Source organism: Mesoplodon mirus (assembly GCF_964341445.2).
Source record: "Mesoplodon mirus genome assembly, chromosome: 2".
NCBI lineage: Eukaryota > Metazoa > Chordata > Mammalia > Artiodactyla > Ziphiidae > Mesoplodon > Mesoplodon mirus.
Genome location: NC_138977.1, coordinates 175,443,142 through 175,471,133, shown reverse-complemented (window position 1 = coordinate 175,471,133; position 27,992 = coordinate 175,443,142). Strand labels below are relative to the sequence as shown.

Sequence of the window (27,992 nt, the reverse complement as noted above, 5' to 3'; positions counted from 1 at the left end):
CGGCGGCGGCGGAGCAGAGAGCGGCACCCGCGTCTGCAGCGGCGCGGAGTCCGAGCGGGCGGCGCGGCAGCGGGGGTCGCGGCCGGGGCGGGGACCGGGGACGCGGCATGGCGCTGCGGCGGGGCGCCGGCGGGGCGCCGGGACGGCTGCTGTTGCTGCTGGGAGCCGCGTGCCTGATCCCGCCGAGCGCGCAGGTGAGGCGGCTGGCGCGCTGCCCCGCCACTTGCAGCTGTACCAAGGAGTCCATCATCTGCGTGGGCTCCTCCTGGGTGCCCAGGATCGTGCCGGGCGACATCAGCTCCCTGTGAGTGAGTGGGACCCCGGCAGCCCCTGCCCCGTCCTGCCCCACCCGGCGCCCGCCGCCGCCCGGGAGTTGCCTCTGGCGCCGGGACAGCGCGACCCTGACCCCACTTCCCGGCTCCTTCCTTTGCGTTTGGGTTGGGGCGCGCGGTGGGACGTGGGATGGAGTCTCGGGCCCCTGGGAGGATGAGGGGAACCCGAGATCCAGAGTCTGGGAAGCCAGACAAGTCCCTGGGGCAGTGTTTCTCAAAGTCTGACCCGCGGGCCACCTGCATCAGATCCACCTGGGGGGGGGGGGCTTGTGCCAATGCAGATTCCGGGGCCCGCACCGAATGATGCAGGGTCTGAGAGCGGAGCCTTGGAGTCTACATTTGGCCTCCCCAGGTGATTCTGGGGCGCATTAAAGTTTGAGAGGATGTGAGTTGGGGGTGGGAAGGTTGTGTGTGTGTGGGGCATGTGTATGCAGCTGAGCATGACTGGAGCGCTTGCAGAGGGATGAGGCCTCACCGTCCCTCCTGAAGTCTGGGGCTGTGGTTTACACGGTGCCCTCCTCTGGACCTGTCCACACTGCAGGTGGGGCAGTACCTGGGAGAAGGCATGTCACCTCTAGAAGTGGAGATGCCGCCGCATGTGGCCCGGAAGAGGGAAGCACGGAGGACCTGGTGGAGCATTGGGGAATGTGGGTGTCCAGCCCAGAGGGCAAGTGCTGGGAGTCAGCCGGACTCCTTGCCCTGAGTTCATAAGGGCTTCTTGCCCCACTCCTCACCGCGCGTTGTGCTGGCTGCTTATTCAGTGCTGGAGGAACGGACAGGAAAGGGCTTCCCATTATTGGTCCACCTGCTCAGGGGCTTTCAGCCTGGCCTCACACAGCCACTCAAACCACATGGCCAGCTCTCATAATGGCTGTGGAAGGGGCTACTGGGCAATATCTTCACTGTCAGGAAATGTTTCCTGCTGAAATGACTCCCACATCCAGGCCAGGGTGCTGGGTGACGCCAACTCAGTCATAGAGGCAGGGATTCCCATGGGGGGGCAGGGGGTTGCTCTTGTGCTCCACTTCTGCGTCTCTACCCCAGGCAAGGCGCTGGGGCCTGGACCCAGGAGTGAAGGGCTTCCTGTATGCATTTATAGGAAGTCAGGAGAGTCTGGCTGAGCAGGAACAGAGGGCCTGTTTGACGCCTAATATTGCTAAGTCGGGTGACATGGAGCATTCCAGAAATGAGAATTCCCCTGGTTAAATCCCTTAGACCAGCAGCTGCTTAACGGATCTGCATATTAACTGAAATAATTCTGAAATGATGTATTGAGGTCCTACTGCGGCCAGAAAGGATAGGGGCCCTGGTGGCTAAAATAGTCAGGTTCCTTGTTCTGATTGGCCGTTAACTCTGGCAGATGGCGTGGCCTCCCACCACACATTCAAGTTCAGGGGTCTCTGGGTTGTTTCCCAAGGCTTTCACGGTACATTTAATCAGAAGTGCTCTGAGCGACTTTCAGAGATGTGCTCCCAAGGGGAATGCTTAATCCCACCCTTGAGTTTCGTCGGCCAACACTAATGCTGTGTCTACACAAACAGAATCATGGGCAGAGGTGAAGGAATTATCCGTCTTCAGCTAGGGCCTCCTGTAGTTAAGAAAAGGAAGTGAGGGGTTATTGATATAAACCGGCTGAGATGATGTCTATGCAAGGAGCTAGACTGATAGTAATGGTTTCTATTATTCAGTCCAGTTTTCTTATTGATCCAGTTCATTGGAAAATGGCTGGACTCATCTTGTTCTTACCCCTGAGAAGACCCTGGCCAACCATTTGAAGCCTCATTCCTGAGTGGAGGAGTTTAAAGCACAGGTAGAGGATAAGGCCTCTTGTCCGTCTTGCCCAGCACTTCCTCAAAGCAATCTTGTCCTTGTTTTGTTCCTCTCTTGCCCGTAGGAGCCTGGTAAATGGAACGTTCTCGGAAATCAAGGACCGAATGTTTTCTCATCTGCCTTCCCTGCAGCTGCTGTGAGTATGGGAAGTCCTCTCTGGGAAATGGCGGTCGTGGAGGTGTGGTCCTGGGAAGAGCTGTCTCTGTCTCTTGGGTATCAGTCCTTCCCAAGATTCCCAAGCTCGACAAGTAAACTGTGGCTGGCTCTTAGTGTTTACTTGCCCCGTTGTGTCCCCACTGAGCTGAGTCCCCAGTGCTCAGTGTCCTTTCCTTCTTTCAGCACATGTTTTCCTCAAGGACTTTATTAATTTATTTTTTTAACATCTTTATTGGAGTATAATTGCTTTACATTGTTGTGTTAGTTTCTGCTTTATAACAAAGTGAATCAGCTATACGTATACATATATCCCCATATCCCCTCCCTCTTGCGTCTCCCTCCCACCCTCCCTATCCCACCCCTCTAGGTGGTCACAAAACATGAAGCTGATCTCCCTGTGCTATTCGGCAGTTTCCCACTAGCTATCTGTTTTACATTTGGTAGTGTATATATGTCAGTGCCACTCTCTCACTTCTTCCCAGCTTACCCTTTCCCCTCCCCGAGTCCTCAAGTCCATTCCCTACATCTGCATCTTTATTCCTGTCAAGGACTTTACTGTAGATGCCATCGCCCATATCCAGCAACTGGGGACATGATTACATTGAATTATGACCTGAACTTCACCTAAACATACCATTTCCCAAACACCTCACTTTAAAAGAGAACCTCCATTTTTAACCTCTAAATGTTATTATGGAAATAGGAGCTCTCAGGTCATATTTACTGAGACCCGTAGGGAAGAAAGGTGAAATAATGGGGGTGACCAGAAAATCTGGCCAAAGGGAATCCACTTGCCATTGTCCATCAGTGTCTGAGTCAGGTCGCACACCAGATGGGCCAGTTTTACACTGAGAAGAGCCCATGTTTGCCCACAGATCAGAACATAACAAAAGAAACAGAAATGGCTTTGCGATGTGACTCAAATTTTACACTTCTGCATTGAAACCTAATGTCTCTTATTTTCAGATTGCTGAATTCTAACTCATTCACAGTCATCCGGGATGATGCTTTTGCTGGACTTTTTCATCTTGAATACCTGTAAGTTTTGTGCTTTGTCTATTTGCTGAGCGTTTGGTGTCAGTGGAATGGCTGTATTGCTTTCCAAGCTGGAACAGCATCTCTTAGAGAGCTTAAGGGTGGAGAAAATTCAGAAAACCCCATTCTGTTTTCAGTGCTGACCTTTTATAGTTTACTTGTGTATAAACATGCTGAGACAGGACGAGTTTGGAGACAAAGAGGGGGAAAGGAAACAAAGAAGGAAAGATATTCATTCATTCTCTGCTGACATTTAATTTGTCATGTCATAAGCACAATTGGAAATTACATTGGATATTTTTACCTCTCAAAGCTAGACATGGATTTGCTGATCAGCCAGAAATAAAGCTGAAGGATTCTGAGGGTTACATATTTTTAAGAAAGTCTCCCTATTTGGGGATACAGCTTCATGTTTTTAGTTTACCTGTCCTATATCCTGTTTGCAGTGTCTCCTGTGAGCTGCAGCTGAGGGTCTCATTTTGTTTTTTCTCCTTTAAAATAAAGGTTATTCTTCCCTTTTCAGTTGTGCATTTTTTCCCCCCAGCAATGCCTGGCTCTGATTTCTGCCTCTTCACACTTTCAGGTGGTCTTTTTTCCCTTTAAGTTCTTCCACCCTTGTCTTCTGTCACCTTGTAATAATATTAATCCTGCTATCAGATGGAATTTCCTTACTTAACATTCAGGGCGATTTTTTAAATCCATGTCTCTGCTTTCTTATCTGAGGTTAACAGGTAGATGTTTGAATTCTAAATACATCCTGGGTCTAAGAAAGCTCTCTGCTGATTTCCTGTCCTCAGGAAAGATGTCTCTGGAGAAATTCTTTCTTCAGAGGATACATAATACGGGTACTCTCATGATACTTGATAGTCTAGGTAACCTGGGAAGAGTGGTCAGGCTGAAGTGCTAGGCCAACTAGGTTCTGTCAAAGCACATCAACAGTCGATGGAGGTGGTGAACAAAGAACCATCCATTCTCTCTTTCAAGCAGTACATCTTCCTGTCAAGGTTACTGAGGAGGGAGTTCGCTTCTCATCTTATACTGAAGTCTATTACTGAATAGACCCCTGATTTTAAAAAAAAACAGGCACCAGATCACTCTCAGTGTACGAATCAAGAACTGTTTCACTAACGAAAAACATCATGTTGCAAAGTCTCCCTTGGACCATCTCATCAGAGACTTTCTTACATTTGAAGAAATGTGATGCTGTAAACTAAAATTTAGTTCTCTGTGACCCTAGGGAAGAGTCCTAGTGCATTCACTTCATGTATTTCCCACTTTAAAGCATGGCTGGAGTTATTACTGTAAGGTCCCGTGTGCAAGCCCTAAGACATCAGCACAGAGAAAGAAGTTTGGCCCATGCTCAACTTCCTTATACATTCTATTTCCAAGTAGCCTAGAGATCTTGAGAATATCCTTGCCTTGTCACCCACTTGTTCAGAGATGACACTGTGTAGGACATGATGAACTCAAGCTTGCCGGAAGCCAAGCTTAATGGAATTCTCCCTGGGCAAAGACTTTAATATGAAGAGGTAAAACAATGGGCTCCCCTCAAGGGGCAAAGATGTTAACAGAAGTATTAATAGCCAGGCACTGTGAAATGTAAGAAGGTTGGAGGGGGGAAGATGTCTGGAAGCGTTCCAGTCTTGCGGAATTTGAGAATATCTTGCCTTTGTGTAGGGTTTTCTTCTCTTTTTTCCCCCAAGATGTTTTTACCCATGCTGCCAATTCTGACTTTGAAGACTTCCAGGCTGCTTCTGGAAGGAGTGCAAAAAGCACACTTGTGTGGAGGCACTCTTGCACACACACCCAGCTCCCACTTGGAATCTGGTATAGCTGACCGAGCCTTTGGAGATGAATTTCTGAAATTTATAAATGCTTTTAGATTTCATTCTGAAAGCATCCCAGTATCGTTTTTTTTTTTGGTTTTTTTTTTTTTTTTGAGATATTAAGCAGAGAAAATTCAGTTTAATTATATGGCTGTTCTCCTTAGGTTCATTGAAGGGAACAAAATAGAAACCATTTCAAGAAATGCCTTCCGTGGCCTTCGTGACCTGACTCACCTGTAAGTCCTGTGAAAAGTGTTGTAAGTCCTATTTAATGTGTAGAGTGAGGGTCACGTCCCAGTGCCTCTCTCTTTCTTGATTGTTTTGTACATATTGTAATAGCTTCTGAAGGAAACTCATTGCCAGATTGCCCGAGCGGTTTCTGTATTATTGATCAGACACCAGCCCATTGTGATCACTCACACACTTGGCTTTCTTATCTTCTCCGTCATCCCGAATTGCCGTTATGGTCCACATGACTGCTTGTGACAGGAGCACTCTGAGCTGGGAGTGATGGACGAGGTGGGAAGGAATGGAACATGTATCATATACCTACTCTGTGCCAGGCCCTGGGCTGAGTGCTTAGTGAGCCTTCTCTTCTTTATATTTCACCATAATCTGTGAGTCCCCATTGTACAGATTTGGGAACTGAGGCTTACCTGACTCATTGAAGAATGTTTGTTGAATGGAGGATCAACATGAGGATGAAGTAGAATAGAGACATTTTTGTGGTTCCTTCAATTTGGATGCAAATAGCTTTTTTTTTATGTTGGATTAATCTGTGGTTTAAGCTAAGCTCTCTGGGTTCTTTAATAGCTTTCTGGAGAAAAAAATTAAACAAACTGATTTGAATTGGCATATCAAATAAAGCAAGCACACACACTGAGCAAATTTAGAAAACTGGAAAAATAGTGCCTGTGCTTATGAAAATGTGAACATCGTCATTGTCTTGGCAGGAGCAATTTATTAACCAGGAACCAGTCCCATCTGCAAGCTAGAAACTTTGTGTTTGAGTAGGATAACATGTCCCATCTCCATAGTCAGCTTATCTGTGGTAAAAAGACAATTGGGGAAGTTAGAGGGCTTTGAGTAGGGGTATTAGGCAGGGTGGCAATACCTCCAGGGTGTGTAACCGTAACCGATACAACATCTAAGGAGATAATCATTCACATCAGACCCTGATAGAGGCAAAGGGGTCTGTCAATAGGCTCAGTAAGCACTTGATTCTGGAATGGTACCAATCAGAAGTCCTGCCTAAGTTACAGCTTGTAGAGTAAGGAGATGAGGGAGTGGAAATGGGAGTCTAAACATCTGGAGCAGCACAGCCGATCCTGGACAACATCAGACTCTTATTGGCATTATTCCTCCATGTTTTCTTTCCTTGCTATAATAGTCTTGATTGTTTTTTCAGATTCAGCCTAGATGCCAAATCCCCACGTTCTTGTAGAGGCGAAGACAATGGGCTTTGAGTCACAATAGACTTGAGTGAAAATCTCAAGGCCACCATTTGTTAGTATTACTTAGCCTTTTTCAAGCCTCACTTTTCTCATCCTTAAAAATGGGGATGGGGCTTCCCTGGTGGCGCAGTGGTTGAGAGTCCGCCTGCCGATGCAGGGGACACGGGTTCGTGCCCCGGTCCGGGAAGATCCCACATGCCTCAGAGCGGCTGTGCCCGTGAGCCATGGCCGCTGAGCCTGCGCGTCCGGAGCCTGTGCTCCACAATGGGAGAGGCCACAACAGTGAGAGGCCCGCGTACCGAAAAAAAAAAAAAAAAATGGGGATGATTATACAGACCTCATAAGATTGCCGCACGTAGTGGGTTAGTGCTTGCTTGCAAATCATCCAGCCCATTAGCCACGGTAAATGTTCAAGGTCTGGTTGGCGTTGTTATCATCATCATCATCGTCATCGTTCACAACAATAGCATTATTCCCTCCCTCCGCTAATGAAGAAGCCTCAGTTTTTTCCAGGGGCTGCTGAGTAGCCTTGGCAGTTTGGGTGGCTAGACAGGGTCTGCTAGGAAGACAACTGTGGGAGTCTGGAGAAGAACAGCTGTGGCAAGACAAATCCAGTTCCCAGAAGTCAGGAATGAAGGGCTTTGTTTTTGAGCAAAGGCTCTGGGCAGATTATGCGCCTAGAGCAAAGCCCGTGTGACTGGTTGAGTTCATCCAGATGTCAACTTTCATCTGACCAGTTGGCTGTGGGTCCTTGGTCTGAAAACAGATGTAAATATGCAGGTATTGTGCATATGTATTTGCATATCTTTGTGCATGTGGGCCCTTGGGTACATGGACTTCTATTCATGTGTGCACATAACTGTGTGTGTGTGCTTGCACATTTGCACATACAACCATATGCTGTGTATCACCCATATGTGTGCAAGAGGCACCTCCTTGTCTATGTGACATGCAGGGGGCGCACACAGAGGGAACAAAGGAGTCCTTTGTTTGGGTCCAGAGCGCATCTGATGCATTAGAGGAGATGTAAGCCCATCCAGCGTGGGTTCCCATCCCACAGTCAAGCCTATGGGGCCCGCCTTCCCCCAGCTCTCCAGCTCATTTCCGTGAATGTGCCCACAACACTGGGCTCTCAGGGCGCCCCTGTGCACACCCAATTCACCCCATTACTGGGCCTTTCCCTTACATCCTTTCCCTTGCCCAGGATACGGTTTCTTCTGCCCATGATCTCCTGGAATCCGCCTTTTCCTTCACAGTCCAGATTAAGTTCTGTCTTTTCCTTGGAGCCATTCCTGATCTCCCCTCCACACCTCTTGCAGCCCTCTCAGCTGATTCCACACAACCGGCAATTTGCTGTAGACATGGGCCATATTGGTTGGTGCTGTTTCACGGATGTTAGTTTCATCTCCCCAGCTGTGTTGAAAGCTCCCTGCGGGCAGGGCCCCTGCGGATCTTCCATTAACTCTGCTCTTCCCCCAGGGTCTCACACAGGGCTAAGCCAGCAGGACGTTCTTTCTGATTCACTGACTGACCAATGAGTTACTAAGCTGGGTTTTCCATATGTGCTCTACTGCAGGGCAAGTCTTATGACTTTTAAAGTTGACTCCTCTGGGCTGGAGATGTACGTAGTAATAAAAACATTTAATACACTGTTGAAAGAATGAACTGATCCTCCCAGCCCACCCCATCCCCTTTTTTTTGTAAACTTCTAAGCAAGGAGAACACATCAGCTCTCTAAGGTTCACTCCTGTGCTTAAGGAAGTGACTATCTGGAAGTTGCTTGTTTTAAGTATCTGCTTTTTACCTTTATGAACTTTTCCAACACCTGCAGACTCACATCCATATGTAAAGAAACATAGATCAGGTTTCAAAGCATTGAAGGAGCAGTGCCAATCTGTAACTAAAATCTAGGATGTTTGTTTTCCAGCGGTCCCACAAAGCCCAAGGGACCAGTTGCTGTTAAGTAGTTTTAGAAATGAAGTGCCATGAACTTGTACACAAAATGAAGTGGAAAGTGAGATGTTATGTACGGAGTCTGGGCAGGGTAGGGGTGGACAGTCCATCTAAATAATTCAGTTTTCTGAAATCTAAATTGAACACTTGGAACAGTCACTAAACATTCTGCTTTTTTTTTTTTTTTTGGCCTTGACCATTCCGTATATGCTTATCACTTCAATCCAATGCATTTCAATTCACTAAAAATGTTTAGCTAAACTACTAACCTTTAATTAGCTAAAAATTGTACTTTACTTTCCAGAAAAAGTGACTAGCAGCCAGAAAAAAAAAAAATCAAAACTGTCTCCTTTTTAAATTTCAAGAAGCTACTTCTAGAGAATGTTCAGTCTGATTACAGTCTGTAGTCTATAATCTACAGTCTGTAGTTACGATTTCAATCTGTTCAGCCTGTTTTCCAACATCTTTAAAATTGTACCAATAAATCATTTAGGAAAGGAAGGTAAAATAGTACATGAAATTGTATTTTAATCCATTCATGGTTAACTGGATGGGAAAAGACATAATTTAGAAACTATAGGTCTCCCTGTATTCCATTGCTCTCATGCAGCAAGAATGTTTGGATTTAAAATGGGCACAAAGCTTTCTTCCCTAGCTGACTCTAAGGAGGAACACCCTTTCATTCCTACTTCTGGGATGGTTCATTATGATGCTACAAAAGATTAATTTCATATATATTTTTAAAGAGGTTGGTGCTGAATTACCTACATGTGGATTATCATTTATATGTTTTGCTGTTTGTATACTCAAATGTATAAAAGAAAACAAAAGTAAGCATCAGTTTTTTGGCTGACTCACACTAGGGCATGATGCCTGGGAGAAATCAGACTTGATGTACATCATTTCAACACCTATCATCTTTCTACGTCAGCAGCCCAGCACCATGTACACTCATCTTCAGCAGGATGATGACAGGGCACTGCATAATCCTGAATCATCAGAGAAAGCATTGATGATGTTTGTTCAAGTCTGCTTCCTGGAGATGGGGGGTAGATTAGGACATTTTAGAAAGATCTCCAACACTAAGAGCAAAAATACAAAATATGGTTTCTGGTCGACCTTAATTAATGAGAAAATGAAATTGGTCACAACCAGTCATTCCCTAAACATTGTGGTTCACTGAGATTTTCTATTATCATCAGGGTTAGAGCTGAGATTCTTTATGTAAAAGAATATTTACATAAAGTAAATACTATTTTTGAATAGTCACAAGTAATAAAATTCACTTAGATGCCCCATTAGGGAACTTCTTAGGATAAGACTGTACATCTGTCTTTTTATCATTCTCATTTTAGTGCTTAAATCATCCATTCAGAAAGACTTTACTGAGTGCCCACTATGTGCCAGGCACAGTTCTAGATGCAAGGTTTACAGATGTGGACAGACAAAAATCTCTGTCCTCATGTTGCTTATGTATAGGGAGAATACAGAGTCAGTAAACAAATACATAGAAAATTAATATATATTGTATGCTAAGTGACTGTAGTGCAGTGAAGATCAACAGAGCATGGAAAGGAGTTGTGTAGAGATCAGGGAAGGTGGTAAAAGTGGAGGACAGACCTAAAGGAGGTGATGGATGAACCACACCTAGGGGAAGAGCGTCAGGCAGATGAACACCACGTTCTGAGAACTTGAGCTGGGAGTGTGACTAGCCTGCGTGAGGAATAGCAAAGGAACCAGTGTGGATGATCTGAATCATCAGAGATTCAGTCCCACAGGTAAGTGGGAATGGAGGTAACTAGACAATGGAGGGCCTTGCGTGCCATCAAAGGGACTTTGACTTTTATTCTGAGAAACGTGAGATGCCATCTGAGGATTAACACGTGTATCAAGAGCTTAATAAATGCTTGTTTTAAAAACAAAACAAAAAACTGACATTGTATGCTCCAGCATCTATAATGTTATCTTTGTATAACTAAACTCATTTCTTTATCTCAGTATCAATGACCAAAGCCAGAAATTGAACTACCTTTTGCTAAAGACGTTTAGAGCTCTGTTTTAAATCACTTGCTTTATTTAAGGGACTTCAGAGGGATAGGGCATGAAGATAATAACCACATTAAAATGTGACCTTTTTGTTCTAGTTCTTTGGCCAATAATCACATAAAAGCACTCCCAAGGGATGTCTTCAGTGATTTAGATTCTCTGATTGAACTGTAAGTAATGAAAATTAAGTTTATGTGTGCTTGTCTTGAAATCCCCTCTCCCCCTATACTGCATTTCTTTTATGTTGTAGCTAAAAATCTATGACAAAGTAGCGAATACTGGGAAACAGCATATAGTTTGTATTGTGTTAGCTTTGCCATTGTGGAATATACTTAGTAGCATTAGGCCAATGGTAATTCGGCATGCTGGGTCGGGGGGCTTCCTTTCTCCCAGAGAGCAGTAGCGTATCCATCTGCGTTGTTTTCTAGTGCTTGTCACTCCTTGCTGCGGCAAAATTTAACAAGATCTTAAAGTTTCAATTGTGTTTGTCAAAACTATCTTCCTGTAATGTCCTGTTTTTGCTTGTGAGAACCTATGCTGGGTGGTGTTCTTCTGTCACCCCTCCCCCATTTCCACCATGGCGTGGTGACAGTTTCAAGAGGATTTGGAAAAATGGTGCTGTGTCAACTCTGAGCACTCTCTGCGTGCTATACGGTTAAAATCATGGGCACTGAAGAGTGTTAAATAAAGTCAGTGGTATGTAAAAGACATCGGATGTATTCAATACAAAATTTTTAAAAAATTCCATTTTGGGGAGTTATTAAGTATGTCAGGATATCAGGATTTCTGGACTTTCATGTTAGGGCCAAAATATTTCCGACATGTCTGTTTCTCTGTGTCTGTGTTTGTTTTGTTTTTTAGAGATTTAAGGGGCAATAAGTTTGAATGTGACTGCAAAGCCAAGTGGTTGTATCTGTGGTTGAAGATGACAAATTCCACTGTTTCTGATGTCCTGTGTATCGGTCCACCAGAATATCAGGAAAAGAAGCTGAATGACGTGACCAGCTTTGACTACGAATGCACAACTACAGGTATTCAGAACCTCTATCATCAAAGTCTTATATTTAGAATAACCCTTTGTTTTTCTTTTAGACTGTCAACAGGGAGTGGGGAAACATGGGGGTAAAAATTTTCTATCAAAATTATTTTAGGGGAAATTTAAGCATTCTCAAAGAAATGATTTGATGTGGCAAGGAAAATAATCTCAACAGTTTGGAAGGATTTTTGTTAACTGCACTGGCTTTACTTTTGATTCTTTTTGATTCTTTACAATATTCAAATTTGTCTAAAGGTTTTTTTTTTAAGGTCAAAGGTGAGTTTGGCATGAGAACATTTTCAAAGCAGTCTAGGTTTCATATAAAGACAGTACAGAGAGACCTAAGTCACTGTTCTCTTGATTGAATACTATGAAATTTATAGGACATTTAACTAATAAATACCAGACTTTAAAATTTATAAATTGCTTTTGTAGTTCCATGTAAAATGAGATAACTAGGCATCCTAATCAATGGCAAAGTAGGAATATAAGTTAACAACTAGTTATCAAAAGGAAAAATTCACATTGAGGAAAAAAATGTCAAGAAAGTTTGATTTTGTTTTCTAGAGTCTGCCTCAGGGTTTCAGTTTATACATTTTCAGGTTATAAGATAAAACTAAAATACTAACTGCCTCAACTGTCATATCTTGTAGAGAGCCCAAGAATATCTCCATATGAAAGGCTTAGATGGAGTTTCTGTAGCTTCTAAAAACCAGATTTTAAAGGAGAGTGGATTAATCCACAGTATGAAACCTGCTTACCAGACTTATAAAAATAAACACTTAGGCTGAGAGTTGGTATCTACAAAGCCTCAAGTCATGTCAGTAGGAGCAGCAGAAATGAGAGCTCAGAAAATAGTTATGGAAACTCAAAAGACAAAAAAACTCTAAGAACAAAATATCACATTTAGGCTAGTCCTACTGCTATCCCCCGATCTAATAAACAAACAAACTCAAAAGTAAAAATTATTTCTAGATATCTTTGTAAATAGGAGACCTGACAAGTTCTGTTCTTTTCTGAGAGGAAACCTGAAGTCTTATGGAAATGCCCTTGTCTTTCATCACTGAACAGGGACTTATTCAGCTGTGTAATTGGCAGGTGCCCTTTAGCCAGCTGAGGCCACTGGGGGGTTATTTATTGTATTGTAGAGCAATGCAATATATCAGAGGTCACGGTCAGTGACGTTTGCACCAAAAGGTGGCGTTCAAGGCCATGCTGTATGAAATGTGAAACCCCAGCTCGCTGGGGCTCCTCTCTGCCTCTTCTCATTTTTCTGGAGAGTTCTCTAAACCCCATGCTGAAGTGAGCAGCTTTTCCATTGTTCTCTTCTCACGCAGCCTTAGTGTGTGACAACGTTGCCAATCTCAGAGAGAAATGGCTTGGACTATAGAGGGCCTTGGAAACTAGGAATCTGTCCTAAACCCAGAATCTCTGGGGCAGCATGAGCCCCTTAACCATTTGGGGGCATTCTCTTATACATATTTATCTTTGCTAACAAGCTTTTTGCTAAAATTTAGGAAGTCAGCCCCCCTGCCTGGAAACAGGGAGAAGATGATTCTGTCTTGGCTCTTGTTTTATCCCTTTAAGGCTCATGAACAGATGAGCTCTCACTCACGGTGTCTTCCATCATGAAAAAATGGTGCCACCATGTTGTGACCCCCTCCCCCTCCCCCCAAATATAGTCCCTGCCTTGTAAGAACTAGGTCGATAAAGTATGAGTTTTGGGGGTTCCTATCTTCTGGCTCAGATCAAGCCTCATATGCTGGTGCTCTATTTAAGGCCAGGGAGGAGATAGGTGAGGATGGATGGAAGTTGGAAAGCCAAGTCTAAGACTCATGGTACCATTACCGCATCCTCACTCGAGTTTGGGGAAGAAGCACATTTTCTGAGTGCACTGTTTTCCTCTTAGCTCCGGGTTTTAGCAAAGGAGTAAATTCTTCCAGTAGATGTCTCACCTTATTCTTCCCAGGGAGAGGAGGGTACAATTACCATCCTGTTCCTCAGCACAGGGGTGTAATTAACACCACAAAGCCACCCCTGGCCGGTTTCAGCTCTCCAGCATAATCAGTCCCTCCATAACTCTCTGCTTCAAGTCTATTTTTAACCACCTTAAAAATCCCTGTTACCTACTCATAATTCCCCTGTTAGGAGGATAATTCACTAAATTCCTTAGAGGGAGTGAATTTTGCATCCTAATTGTCCCGTTAGTTTCCCTATTTCAGGGCTGATGAAAATGCAGAGAGAAATAATGCATTAATGTGCAGTTTCTCTCCCAATAGGATCAGCGTCATGTATAATTTATTTTCTGCAAGTGCTATAAATAGGTATGTAAAAATCTGTTGATTCCAGTGGGAGCAAGGCCTAAATTGTAAGAGTCCCACTGACATCATGAACTTAATCCAATGTGAATGGAAGTGGAAGTGCTTTTTGCAGAGAAGGCCATTAATACTTTAACACCAGTAAATTGATGTCCTATCAGCATGTGGATTGTTTGAGATCTTTCCACAATGATTGTGCTTTTGCCGTTTGTGAGAAATAACTTACGATGGGGAAGATGTTTAAATTCCCCGAGTCCTCTCCCGCATTCACACAAACGCACACTCATCAATCATATTGTTTCACCGGTTTCTTCCCTTCTTCCTTCTTTCTCTTCTCCTTTTTTTTTGGACAGGAGCGGCGAAGGGGGAGGAGTCTCCTATTAGGAATTAGATTTATAATTCGAATGACTTAACAGTCTGTGCTGTGCCAGATAGCCAGTATATAGAGAAAATATTATGAAACCAATGTTTGGGGGAAATCAGTGAAAATAGGACCATGAAAGGCTAGATTTGTAAAATGCTCTCTATTTTTTTTTAAATAAAGTTAAAATTCTGGAATTTTTTTAAAATAAAAAACTGGAACTTTTGGGTCTGCACTTTAAACGGCCTGCATTTTTAAGCTCACAAGTGCTCGTGTTTCTGAGAATTCAGAGTGTAGTCAGGAAGCTCTGAACCCAGGGAGATGGGGTTATAAGCATCAGGAGTGTTAGGTACCTTGGGCAGACTTGGATGAGGCAAGGCAACCGGAGATGCTGGAGGAGGTTATAGACATCTTGGTGGTAATTAAAAGAACACAGCTGTATTCTCTGAGTCCTCTTCTACCTCCAGGAAAGAAAGCAGACCGTGACTGCTTCCATTTCCCTTTTCCCATTTACCAGCCTGTGAACACGGAAGCCTTTTGCAGCGTTTTCCGACTTCTACACTGGGGCCACCTGGGGCCACCAGGGCCCACAGGAATGAACCAGGGGTTTTTCAGTCTTTAGTCTTTGACCAAGCAACACTGGTATTTTGGGGGACTTGATAGAGGAGGGGGAACTAGGATCCACGGTGACTCTTCCCTAAGTCTTCACGCAGGGAGCTTCACACTGTCACTGTTACGCGTGTAGACCTCCTGAGTGATCACCGCAGCCGAGGCTGGGTGCTAACACTTAATCCTCACTCTCCTATTCGGCCTCTACAGCAACCTTGTGAAATAGACGTTGCCCTCATTTTACTCCTGGGGAGCCTGAGGCTCTTGCCCGAGCTCCTGGAGCTGCAAGTGCAGGCGGGGTAGAAACCAGCTCTTCCGAATGTTCCAGAAGCGGGGGTACCTCCTCCACTCTTGCCAACTGTCCCCACTGTCCCTCGGCCACCTCTTGCTGTCGGGTGCAGAGGCAGCCTTCTCTTTGCTTCTCCCTCGTCTCCCTGTACCTGCAAGCGTCCTTCATTCAGCCCTGTCCTCTCCCCCCACGGTCAGGGGCGAGGCCAGCCCTCCCACACTCGCCAAGCCAGCAAGCATTTACTCAGCAGCTCCTGTCCACTGAGAACACAAGGGGCCCCTCCAAAAGGTAACATGCATTGAGCACGCACCCTGTGCAAAGCACTGTTCTACGTGAGTATGAATCATAACAGACGATGAAGAAACTGAGGCAGAGAGAGGTTGGGTAACTTCCCTAAGGTCACTCAGCAAAAAGGCAGAGTCAGCGCTCCGGCATTTTATCTTAGATGCCATTAAAATGAACACTCTCCCCAAGAGATGGCCCAGTGGTGACCAGGACAGTGGAGGGGGACTGTCCTTGCTTGGATCTCAATTCCATATTTATCAGTCGCCTACCATGTGCTGAGCCTGAGGTCGGCACGTCCACCACATTCCCTAGTCCGTTCCTGCCATCGAGCTTGGATCATTGCCCCCATACTGCAGATGAGTAAACCGAGGCCTCGTAAGGGGAGGTGTGCACGCAGCCCAGGGATTCAAACACAGGAAGTGGTTTCAGGTAGTCTGACTCCAGGACAGCGCTCTTTCCAGTGCCTCACGCCACCCTTACACCTCAGCTTTACCTTCTGCCCGCTGCCTGGCACCTGCTCTTCCGGCCCCGGCTCCACGCTTCCCACCTTAACACTCGCTCAGCTGCTCTGCCCCCTTACCTGCCTCTAGTCCTTTTGCACTGGCCCTCCTTACTCACTACCTGGTACCTGCCCTTTTGATGCCTTTCTCAGTTGACATCTTTCATGAGGCTTCTGAGTCAATTATTTCTTGAGTGGCTACTGTGGGCTTGTGTCATTGGAGCTCCGAGAAGTGTAGGACCTTCCTTAGGAAGCCCTTGGTTCAGGAGACACACCACGCTGGCTGTGTGTCCATGGCCGGGCACACACCCTCTCTGAGCTTCAGCTTCTTGCTCTAAGATCTCTCCCATTTCTTCAAATCTGACCCTGATGTCTCTATGTTGGAGACTAAATCCTAGTAAATAATAAGATGTAAACAACATTGCCTGATTATGAGTCCAGCAAGTTAGGAAGGGTCCCTGATTGGACTGGTCAGGGCAGCTTTGCAGAGGAGATGGGACTTCAGCGGACATGGATAAGGATTGGGTGGGGAAGAGGTGGGCCAAGCCAGGATTTTCTCATAGGAACTACTTTCCTAAGCCAGACGTCCACCCTCGTTTTACCCTGGGCACTTTTAGCCTGCTAAGAAGCAGTGCACCCTGAAAGATCTCTGGCCAAAGAAATAACGTAAACTTTATTAGTATTTTGTTTTTTTTAAAAAACTTCTTTCTTCATTGTTTCTGTAGCTACTGCACACACTAGCTGTTCTTGCATCCGAGGGCATGCTAACCCTGTTTCTTGGTAAGACTGTACATTCCCTACCAAGATTTCACAGAGTGAGTCATTGTAGCTCAGGGAGCGACACAGATGATGGGTATTGACTTGCCACTAAGTGTAAGAGCAGAATGCGTGCTTAAATAGGACGGCGTCTATGTTGCTGGAGGATCTAATAGATCTCCTGTAACTGCTCCCTGAGCTGCAGGGCACTACCCAGATCCCAGGCGCAGCCATACTTAGCACTGCTACGAGTCCAGTAACCAGTAAACACACTTAGGTTAGCTTCCCCGCACAGTGGGCTTTATAAACCTCCAAGACCTCATCAAAGAGTTTGGTTTGGTTTCCAAAACTGCAGCGTGCCCTTTGGGGAATTTACTTTTAATTTTCTTTACTAACTGGACTATTCTGAGAGAGCTAAAAATAACAGCATTCCCAAAGGAATTTGACCACAGCAGCCCTTCTTCATAGAGTAAATTTCACCATAGTTTCAGGAATGATGCCCTGCAGTATCCTTTCTGTCCTGTCTTTCTGAAAGCCAGGTCTCACCAAATTTGTTTAAAACTTTGAGATCCTCTAGCCAGACTTGTGAGCTATTTATCTCAAGGAAGCTGTATTAGAAGCTGTGCGTTCAGTCTGCTAATTCTGCACAAGCCAGAACCCTCTGGGCTCACCCAGAGTGAAACATGCCAGGATGTGTGTTGCTTCTCTCCTGCCCTCCCCCCTCCCCAGTCCTCTTTGGAACTGATGAGAGAAAGGATAGAAGGGGAATGGCGGTCCATAATGCCCACAGGAGAGCTCACGGAGACTTTTTTTTCAACACCCCTTCCCAGATTTTGTTGTTCATCAGACTCTGCCCTACCAGTCGGTGTCAGTGGATACGTTCAACTCCAAGAATGATGTGTACGTGGCCATCGCTCAGCCCAGCATGGAGAACTGCATGGTGCTGGAGTGGGACCACATCGAAATGAATTTCCGGAGCTATGACAATATTACAGGTGTGTTATGGCTTTGACTGGATGTACTGACCTCATTTCAGCGTGGCCTAAAGCCCAGGAGAGAAGAAATGTTCTCTGTCACCCCGAGAGGGAGCTTGGCTCTCTGGCTTGGTTTGATTTGGGAACACATTCCAGCCCACCCTCTTCCCTCCAACTTTTTCTGGACATGGTCAGTTATTGGTGAGAGCTGAAACCTTAGGTGGTGATTCTATTTATTGTTGGTGATCCTTTTGTAAAGGGAGAGGGTGATGGGGGCCTGTGGTGGGAAGCATTTTCCTGAAATGGTAAGAAGTCACTCCCAGAGTCCCTTGATTTTGAGCAGTTATGACAGCCTCAGACTGCATGAGCGTTTTAGCAGCTAAATGAATCCTTTGACTTTTGTAAGCTCTTAACTAATATGTGAATGCACACACCCACGCACACACACACGTGCTCACGTACACACATGCACACACTCATGAACACACACACACTATAGCTGTTTCTATTGCCCCCTTGCCGAGTCCTGGTGATCACTACTTCCTTTTAATAAGTACATACAAAATAAGCATAAATGACTTCCTAATTCAAGCCTTTGGGATAAGACTTAGTTAGAGCTTCATTTGGGGCCATCATTGAATCCCAGTGTCTTAGCGCTACTAAAAATGGACTGTCTACTTGCTTTTTAAATAAGTGGATAAAGTCAAAATAATCTTTCAAAGACTTCTCGTTTATCAAAGTGCAATCTGATAATAATACTGACTTTACAAACAGCACCATGTGGCCTGACTCTTGCCCCATGTGAGGGTTTCCTTCAGTGATTCCTTCTCTGGTTCGAGCAGCGTCTTGCTGGGGCAGAGAGAAGTGTATCCAGGTAGCATTTCCAGATACGGAGGTTCTGGCCTTGCAGCAGGTGCAGGGATGCAGGGAGAGCATCGTTCACCCTTGGGGAGCAAAGCTGTTAATGAGGCTGATCTGGCAGCCCGGAGAGGTCTATGAGATGTAGATCTGACGCTCTGACATGCCATCTGGCCTCCCAGTGCTGAGCCCACATTCCTGGGAGCAGCTCCGCTCGCTCCAAGCGCAGACTCAGCACAGAGCAGTGCAGGTGAACCTATGGAGGGAAGCCCAGGCCTCAGGACCCTAAAGCCGGTCCATGTTAGAGGAAACGAGGTGAGAGAGGAACTCGCCACCTGCATGTTTTTTTTTTTTTTTTTACATCTTTATTGGAGTATAATTGCTTTACAATGGTGTGTTAGTTTCTGCTTTATAACAAAGTGAATCAGTTATACATATACATATGTTCCCATATCTCTTCCCTCTTGCGTCTCCCTCCCTCCCACCCTCCCTATCCCACCCCTCTAGGTGGTCACAAAGCACCGAGCTGATCTCCCTGTGCTGTGCGGCTGCTTCCCACTAGCTATCTATTTTACATTTGGTAGTGTATATATGTCCATGCCACTCTCTCACTTTGTCCCAGCTTACCCTTCCCCCTCCCCATATCCTCAAGTCCATTCTCTAGTAGGTCTGTCTTTATTCCTGTCTTACCCCTAGGTTCTTCATGACATTTTTTTCCCTTAAATTCCATATATATGTGTTAGCATATGGTATTTGTCTTTCTCTTTCTGACTTACTTCACTCTGTATGACAGACTCTAGGTCCATCCACCTCATTACAAATAGCTCAACTTCGTTTCTTTTTATGGCTGAGTAATATTCCATTGTATATATGTGCCACACCTTCTTTATCCATTCATCTGTCGATGGACACTTAGGTTGTTTCCATCACCTGGCTATTGTAAATAGAGCTGCAATGAACATTCTGGTACATGACTCTTTTTGAATTATGGTTTTCTCAGGGTATATGCCCAGTAGTGGGATTGCTGGGTCATATGGTAGTTCTATTTGTAGTTTTTTAAGGAACCTCCATACTGTTCTCCATAGTGGCTGTACCAATTCATTGATTTTTGCTTCCATCTTTTCTCTGACCTGGAAGATCGGTGAGGGCTGAATGAGCAGGCCCCTCTGCCTTTTCTCCTCCCTCTCACATGAGGAGGTGGGAGCAGAGTGAAGCCGTGCTCTCGTGCAGGGAGTTCTGAGGCCAGTGCTTGTTGCCGGTGATGGTTGTGGGCTTGCAGAGAGCCAGGTTCGGGTTAGTCTCGTTGGGGCTCATAACAGCTGTTTGAGGTGTTATTGCGGGTTCCCTGCCCGTAAGTAGAGGACAAGCGACCTCTCTTCAAGAGAGAGGAGGCATATGGACTATAAAGAGTTCAGGTTTTGAAAACCTATGAACATGGATTCTACTCCTGACTCTGCCATGTGCTAGGAAGTAGCTGTGGCCTTTGAGCCTCTGTTTTCTCATCGGTGAAATGGGCAGGAGATGTACCTCTCATGGATGTTGTGAGAATTGGATGAGTGCCAGGCACAGAGAAGGCAGTTCTTCTTTTTTTTTTTTTTTTAAGTGTTTCCTCTTTCTCTTTTAATTAAAAATTTTTTTATTTATTTAATTTATTTTTGGCTGTGTTCAGTCTTCATTGCTGTGCGTGGGCTTTCTCTAGTTGCGGAGAGCTGGGGCTACTCTTCATTGCTGTGCGTGGGCTTCTCATTGCGGTGGTTTCTCTTGTTGCGGAGCATGGGCTCTAGAGCACAGGCTCAGTAGTTGTGGCACATGGGTTTAGTTGCTCTCTAGCATGTGGGATCTTCCCAGAACAGGGCTCAAACCCATGTCCCCTGCATTGGCAAGCAGATTCTTAACCACTGCACCACCAGAGAAGTCCCAAGCAGGCAGTTCTTAATGCTGGCTTCCTCCTCACCTTTCCAAACGAAGAGGTGAAGGCTCAGGCATGTTGAATCACTCCACTGTTACTTCCAAGGCAGAGCTCGGGACCTGTCACTGCTGCATCCCACCCTTTCCTTCTCCCAGGTTGACCTTGGTAGAAGGGGACAGCATTGCCCTCCACCTGCCCTTCCTACATACAGCAGCTGGTCACACCCCTAGGTTCATCAAGTCATCCATTCATTTTTTCATTTGTTCAAAAAGATTTCTTGAGCGCTTACTCTGAGCCAGGCCCAGTCTAGGTGCTGGGGCCATAGCAGTGAACAAGTCACAAGAAAACCTCCACCCTAGGGCTTCCCTGGTGGCACAGTGGTTGAGAGTCTGCCTGCCGATGCAGGGGACACGGGTTTGTGCCCCGGTCCGGGAAGATCCCACATGCCGCGGAGCGGCTGGGCCCGTGAGCCATGGCCACTGGGCCTGCGCGTCCGGATCCTGTGCTCCGCAACGGGAGAGGCCACAACAGTGAGAGGCCCGCGTACCACAAAAAAAAAAAAAAAAAAAAAAAAACCCACAAAACCTCCACCCTCAAGGAGTCTGTGTTATAATGGGAGAGAGAGAGACAATAAAATAAGACAAATAATTGTAATACATACAACACATTAGATGGCAGCATGCTAAGAAGGGAAAAGGTGGCAGGGAGGAAAGGTTTGAAGTGTTGGCATGAGAGGACTGTAATTTTAGATAGAGTGTCTGGTAGAGGCCTCATTAAGAAGGTGTTTGAATAAAACTTGTGGGACATGAGGGCTTGATGCATGTGGAGAGTGGGAACAGTGGGGAGAACATTCCAGACGGGGAAGAGTGAGTGCAGCAGTCCAGAGGCAGGAGGGTATTTTTCCTGTTTGATGAACAGGCAGGCGACTGGTTTGGCTTGGACAGAATGATGCAGGGGCAGTTGCAGGAGACAAAGTCAGAGAGGTCAGAGGGCTGATCATGGGGGCCTTGCAGGTCCTACGAAGGACTTGGGCTTTTACCTTTGGTCAGAGGTCAGCCAGGCTGCACAGAAGATGCAGGTGCCTGCTCCAGAAGGCTGGGTTGTGTCCAGCTGCTGGGTTGAGAGTAGTCCGTGTGTGGGGAGGGGACCAAAGTGGAATCAGAGCAAGTAGTTGAGAGGGTATTGCAAGGATTCAGGCAAGTGCTAATGGCCTGGACCCAGCGGAGGCCACAGAGCTGGGCGTAGGAAGTGGTCAGTGAGAGCAGAGTGGCTGTGGCCAGAGCCAGGGCTGGAGCTTACTGGTTTCCAGGGATTCCTTGGCCTCTGAGTGTTGAAGTCTGAATCTTCTGAGAGGTGGGCAGCTGGACATGCAGCCCACTGGGATCCTCTTCAGAGCCAAGCCCAAGAAGTGAGCTACAAAACTGTGTTCGTTAAGTTTATGAACTCCAACGTCATACTGGTTTTTTCATAAATCTGTCTCTAGATCTTTCTAGTTGGTGACCTTGGCCAAGTTTTAATTTCCATGAGCCCCTTTCATCTGTAAAGTGGGAATTCCATCTGTAAAATGGTATCGTCATAGTATTGGGCCCATGGGAATTTAACTGGGTAGCTTATATAACACTTAGCATGGGGCCTGGCGTATAGTAAGTTCTCAACAAGTGTTGGGGTATCAGTTGCGGATAAAAATTAGATATTTGATTATTATTCCTTGCTACCACCGCTAGGGAAATCCACCAGGTTTGGATCTTTTACTCTTCTTAATTCATGAAAGCACACAGATTTCATACATCAGGGTCCCAACACACATTTCCGAATACATATTGCCGATTTCCTGTCACACTGATTTCTGATCACATCTTACAATTCAACCACTTCTCTTTTGTTTCTCTCTTCACCTGGGTTTCCAGGCTCAAATGCAGCCTCCTACAGGAAACATTTCTTGATGACCGGATTGGAATGAAGTCTGCCTTCTCTGCTTCCTTATTACATTAATTTCCATTAAACACAAATCTCGTCACATAATTTTTCACTTAGAGGAAGGCAACTTACATTTACATACTCAGTGATTTATAAGCTGTTTCTTTCATCAGCTACACAACCTCATAATGTGTACTTATCGTCTCTATTTTATAGTGGAAAAAAAAATAGGAGCAGCCCTCCTTCTCCCATAGACCCTAACTCTTGGACTTCAATAAAATTGTCTCCACAACTTTCAAAAGCATAGGAGTGCCAGGACCAGCAGAGCATGGCCTGAGGGAGGCTGGGAAAGAGGGTGGTTACAGAAGTAGGGGCCTTGCTCGCTCTGTGGAGGAAAATGAGTGTGGCTCGCTGGAATTCAGCCTGGTGTGAAGGAAAGCCCTGCAGCTCCCACGAACTGGGCAGATGACAAATGGATGAGTAAGGGCACAGCCCCAGAACCACTTGCCTCGAACAAGACCAAGGTAAACGTGGACCATTCTCTCCTCATGGGGCTGTGCATGCCTCATTTATCATCTCGTTTGATCACAGGGTGATCCCAGAGTCAGCAAGAGCTGGGCAGGATTTTCTCCATCCATGGCCGGCAAGTCTGGGGCTCCGAGGAATGGGAGGGACACATGCTTCCCCCTCTGTGGCCCTGCTGGGCATTGTGCAAAAGGGACATCCATCTTCTAGTGAGAGAGGGAGACCCAGGGTCATGAGCCGCCCGCTCCCCACTCCCCACCCAAGTTTTGCTCCTTATGTCTTCTCCTTTTTCTCTCTACATCTCTTCTCAGCTCTCCTGGTTTTGGTTAATTTTGTTTGCCTTTTGATTTCTGCCCACTAAGTATGTTGCAGCATCTCTCCTCCTAGATTAAAACACATATTCACACACACACACACACATACACACACACACACACACACACACACACACGAGGATTTCTGCTGCTGCTGACAACTCCATAAGCTACAACTCCACAGGCTACACCTGGAAAGAGGATGCTTTATGGAGCATCTCCAAGAAAGGAATTCTTTCTTTCTCACACGGCCGCTCGGCTGAGACCAGTATGGCTGCAGGATGTTTCTGGGTAGAAGTGACCTCCGTAGCCAGGGACTCAGGAGGAGCATGCACCTCAGTTAGTGCTGTCAGGGGGGAGTCAGCACAGTTTCTGAGGAGCAGTTTGGTAGTTTAAACCCAGAAACCTTAACAATGTGCACAATGTCTACCCCGCAATCTCTCCATTTAAGAATGCTGCCAGAAGGTTTTCAAACACAGATTTCTCTACAGGGAAGCCTATTATTTACAATAATGAAAAACTGGAAATAAGTGCAATGTCCAGCAGTAGGGGATTAAATCAAATATGGTGTCTCCATGCAATGGAATACCATGTAGCGTTAAAAAATCAAGTTGTAGGGCCTCCCTGGTGGCGCAGTGGTTGAGAGTCCGCCTGCCGATGCAGGGGATACGGGTTCGTGCCCCGGTCTGGGAGGATCCCATATGCCGCGGAGCGGCTGGGCCCGTGAGCCATGGCCGCTGGGCCTGCGCATCCGGAGCCTGTGCTCCGCAACGGGGGAGGCCACAACAGTGAGAGGCCCGCATACCGCAAAAAAAAAAAAAAAAAAAAAAAAAAAAAAAAAAAAAAAAATCAAGTTGTAAAAGATGCAATAACAGGGGGAAATGTTCACAATATAGTGGTCAAGGGGAAAAAGCAGGTTATAAAAAATCCATGTACACTATAAGCCCAGATCTATTTTTAAAAAGCACATTTGGATATGTGCAGAGATTGGCAATTAAAGAAATATATCAAGATATTAAGTGTTATTTCAGCATTTGCAGTTGAAGTGATTTTGATTTTCTTCTTTGTACTTTTTGGTACATTGGTGGTGGAGTGTAGACTGGAGCCAGACTACCTGGATTTGGATCCCAGGCTCCATCACATTGTAGCTGTGTGACCTTGTATAAGTTACTTAACTTCTCTGTGCCTTTATAAAACAGGGTACAAAATTAAGTGTCTGCTAAGTATATAATAAGCATGTAAAGTGCTTAGTATAGTGCCTTTATGTGTTACCTATAATTATTTTCAAAATTTGCTTTGATGAACATTAAAAACCTTTATACTCAGAAAAAATGCAATAATTAGTTTTAAACAAAGGAAAGGGACCAGGTTCTTGCAGGAAAGCCAAAGCAGTGGAAGAGAAAAGTAAATACCACTCTAAAATCCACCCACCGTCTGCCCCCAGTGTTAATACTGCGGACAGAAATTGGGTAATTATCCTTGTAATTTACAGACCAAATTCACTTTGGTCCAAACTGCCTAGAAAATTAGGGGAAAGAAATAACTTTTAATTGAATGACCTAGATGATGGGCCAATACTCTTTGAGATGTGGGTGGTCTTACTGCTGTCTGGCTGGAACGGTGAGGGTGGGGGTTCTGGGTGCAGATAGGGAGAAGGTGATGGGAGGTGACCCAGACAGGGGAGTCACGACTGAAAATGTTCCCCTTTTCCTGCAAAGTTCTGGTTTGGTGCCGCATGAGCTAGATCATTCAGATCATGGCTCGTGATCTCAATTGCCTCAATGATCCAATAATGAGAGTGACTAGTTATTGATCACTTCCTGTGTGTGCAAGCTCTGTACTAAAAACCCTGACCGTGAAATTTCTCAGGTAGTCTTTACAGCGGCTGTGTAAGGTCAGGGCTGGCAGCATCCTTAGTCTTATCTGGTAGGGGAGGAGCCTGAGCACAGGGAGTTGAGGGAACCGCCACAGGGTCAGAAAGCTTATGAGGTGCTGGGCCATGTGGTCTAGAGTCACAAGGTTTAACACTGGTCTATTCTGCCTCCACTCAGCTTCAGAAATCAGAAAAGGTCAAACGTCCTCAAGAGCTCTCATTACATTTTTTTTTCCTGCCTCTAAGTCCTGACTCCTAGCTTTTTACCCCCCAAGAGAAGAAACCCGTTTAAATGCCTCATTCTCCCCTATGGAGCCGGGAATAGCATGCAGTCAATTTGCTTGGTGTCTTAGTGAATTTCCTGAATTATACGCCTGCCTCTAAAGATGCCAGAGACCCAGGTGACCAACACTTACCTATTTCGATGGAGGTACTTTTAAAACTTTTTTTTAAATTGTGGGGAAATATATATAACATAACATTTACTGTCTTAACTGTGTTTGTGTGTGGTTCAATAAATGCATCAATCCCCAGAACTCTTCATCTTGATAAACTGAAACTCAGTACCCATTAAACTGTAATTCCCCATTCTCCCCTCCTCTCAGACCCTGGCAACCACCCTTCTGCTTTCTATCTCTATGAATCTGACTACTCTAGGTACCTCATATGAGTGGAATCATACACTATTTGTCTTTTTGTGACTGCTTATATCACTTAGCATAATGTCTTCAACATTCATCCATGACACAGCATGTGTCGGAATTTCCTTCCTTTTTAAGGTGTAACAATAATCCATTGTGTGTATATACCACATTTTGTTTATCCATTCATCCATCAGTGGACACTTGGGTTGCTTCCACCTTTCGGCTATTGTGAATAATGCTGCTATGAACATGGCGTACACATATCTCTTCAAAACCCTGCTTTCAGTTCTTTGGGTACAGACCCAGAAGTGGAATTGCTGGATCATATGCTAATTCTTTGTTAAATTTTCTGATGAATCGCCATACTGATTTCCACAGTGGCTGAACATGTTATATTTCTCACCAGCAGTTCATAAGGGTTCCAGTTTCACTGTGGACAGGCTTCATTTTTTTAATTTACCTAAAGATTTTATTATTGTTTTGTACCAATTAGATTTCCATAAAGATTTATCCTTTTCATTCTCTTGATTAAATGCAAAAATATTCTGATTGTTTAATATATTATTATTCAATACAGTTAATTTACCTAAAGAAATATTTGTTATATATAGTTTAGATTTACATAAACAAATATTTACTCTGTTCATTGTTCTTTGTTATTTCTTTTTTTTAAAAAAATGAACTATAGTTGATTTACAATATTGTGTTAGTTTCAGGTGTACAGCAAAGTGATTTCGTTTTATATATATGTGTGTGTGTGTATATATATATTTCATATTATTTTCCATTATAGATTATTACAAGGTATTGGATATAGTTCCCTGTGCCATGCAGTAGGTCCTTGTTGTTTATCTGTTTTACATATAGTAGTGTGTATCTGTTAACCCCATACTCCTGATTTATCCACCCCCTTTCCCCTTTGGTAACCATAAGTTTACTTTCTATGTCTGTGAGTCTGTTTCTGTTTTATAAATAAGTTCACCTGTTTTATTTTTAGAGTCCACATATAAGTGGTATTATATAATATTTGTCTTTCTCTGACTCTGGACGAGTGTTTCTCATGGTGGCTGCCCTAACCCCATCTCCCCTCTTCTGGAGCGCAGGTCAGTCCATCGTGGGCTGTAAGGCCATCCTCATTGACGACCAGGTCTTTGTGGTGGTTGCCCAGCTCTTCGGCGGCTCTCACATTTACAGATACGACGAGAGCTGGACCAAGTTTGTCAAATTCCAGGACATAGAAGTCTCTCGCATTTCCAAGCCCAACGACATTGAGCTGTTTCAGATCGAGGATGAGACGTTCTTTGTCATCGCAGACAGCTCCAAAGCTGGTCTGTCGACCGTGTATAAATGGAACAGCAAAGGATTCTACTCGTACCAGTCTCTGCACGAGTGGTTTAGGGACACGGATGCCGAGTTTGTTGAAATAGACGGCAAATCACACCTGATCCTATCCAGCCGCTCCCAGGTCCCCATCATCCTCCAGTGGAATAAAAGCTCTAAGAAGTTTGTCCCCCACAGCGACATCCCCAACATGGAGGATGTGCTGGCTGTGAAGAGCTTCAGGATGCAGAACGCCCTCTACCTTTCCCTCACCCGCTTCATCGGGGACTCTAGGGTCATGAGGTGGAATAGTAAGCAGTTTGTGGAGATCCAGGCTCTCCCATCCCGGGGGGCCATGACCCTGCAGCCCTTTTCTTTTAAAGAGAATCACTACCTGGCCCTGGGGAGTGACTATACGTTCTCCCAGATATACCAGTGGGATAAAGAGAAGCAGCTCTTCAAAAAATTTAAGGAGATTTATGTGCAGGCGCCTCGTTCCTTCACAGCCGTCTCCACTGACAGGAGAGATTTCTTTTTTGCATCCAGTTTCAAAGGGAAAACAAAGATTTTTGAACACATAGTTGTTGACTTAAGTTTGTGAAGGTGTGATTGGTGAATTTAAAAGACGCGTAGCTTTAGCTCTCACAAGAGAGGACCAAGGCGGGAAAAAAGCCAGGTTCACAGGTCTGAAATTACAAATGCACTGGGGAAATAGTTAGAAGTTTGCAAACTTTTAGAACTCATATTTTAATCAGGGATTGCATTTATTGGCTAACTGCATGACATGTCCATTCTCCCACTTAAAAAGACATCTGAAAGCCTGTAATTACTGAGAAAAGAGTACAACGTTAACTCTTATCATCTAGGGAAATA

At 45.1% G+C, this 27,992-nt stretch overlaps 1 protein-coding gene across 1 annotated transcript; it reads left to right on the top strand.

Moving 5' to 3' along the window:
- The first annotated feature begins 92 nt into the window (after window positions 1-92).
- On the top strand, window positions 93-27,992 carry LGI2 (leucine rich repeat LGI family member 2). Its single transcript, XM_082608048.1, has 8 exons — window positions 93-304; window positions 2,227-2,298; window positions 3,285-3,356; window positions 5,344-5,415; window positions 10,731-10,802; window positions 11,494-11,663; window positions 17,616-17,780; window positions 26,903-27,992. The coding sequence occupies exons 1-8, from the start codon at window positions 108-110 to the stop codon at window positions 27,718-27,720; spliced, it is 1,638 nt and encodes a 545-aa protein (XP_082464174.1). The 5' UTR covers window positions 93-107; the 3' UTR covers window positions 27,721-27,992.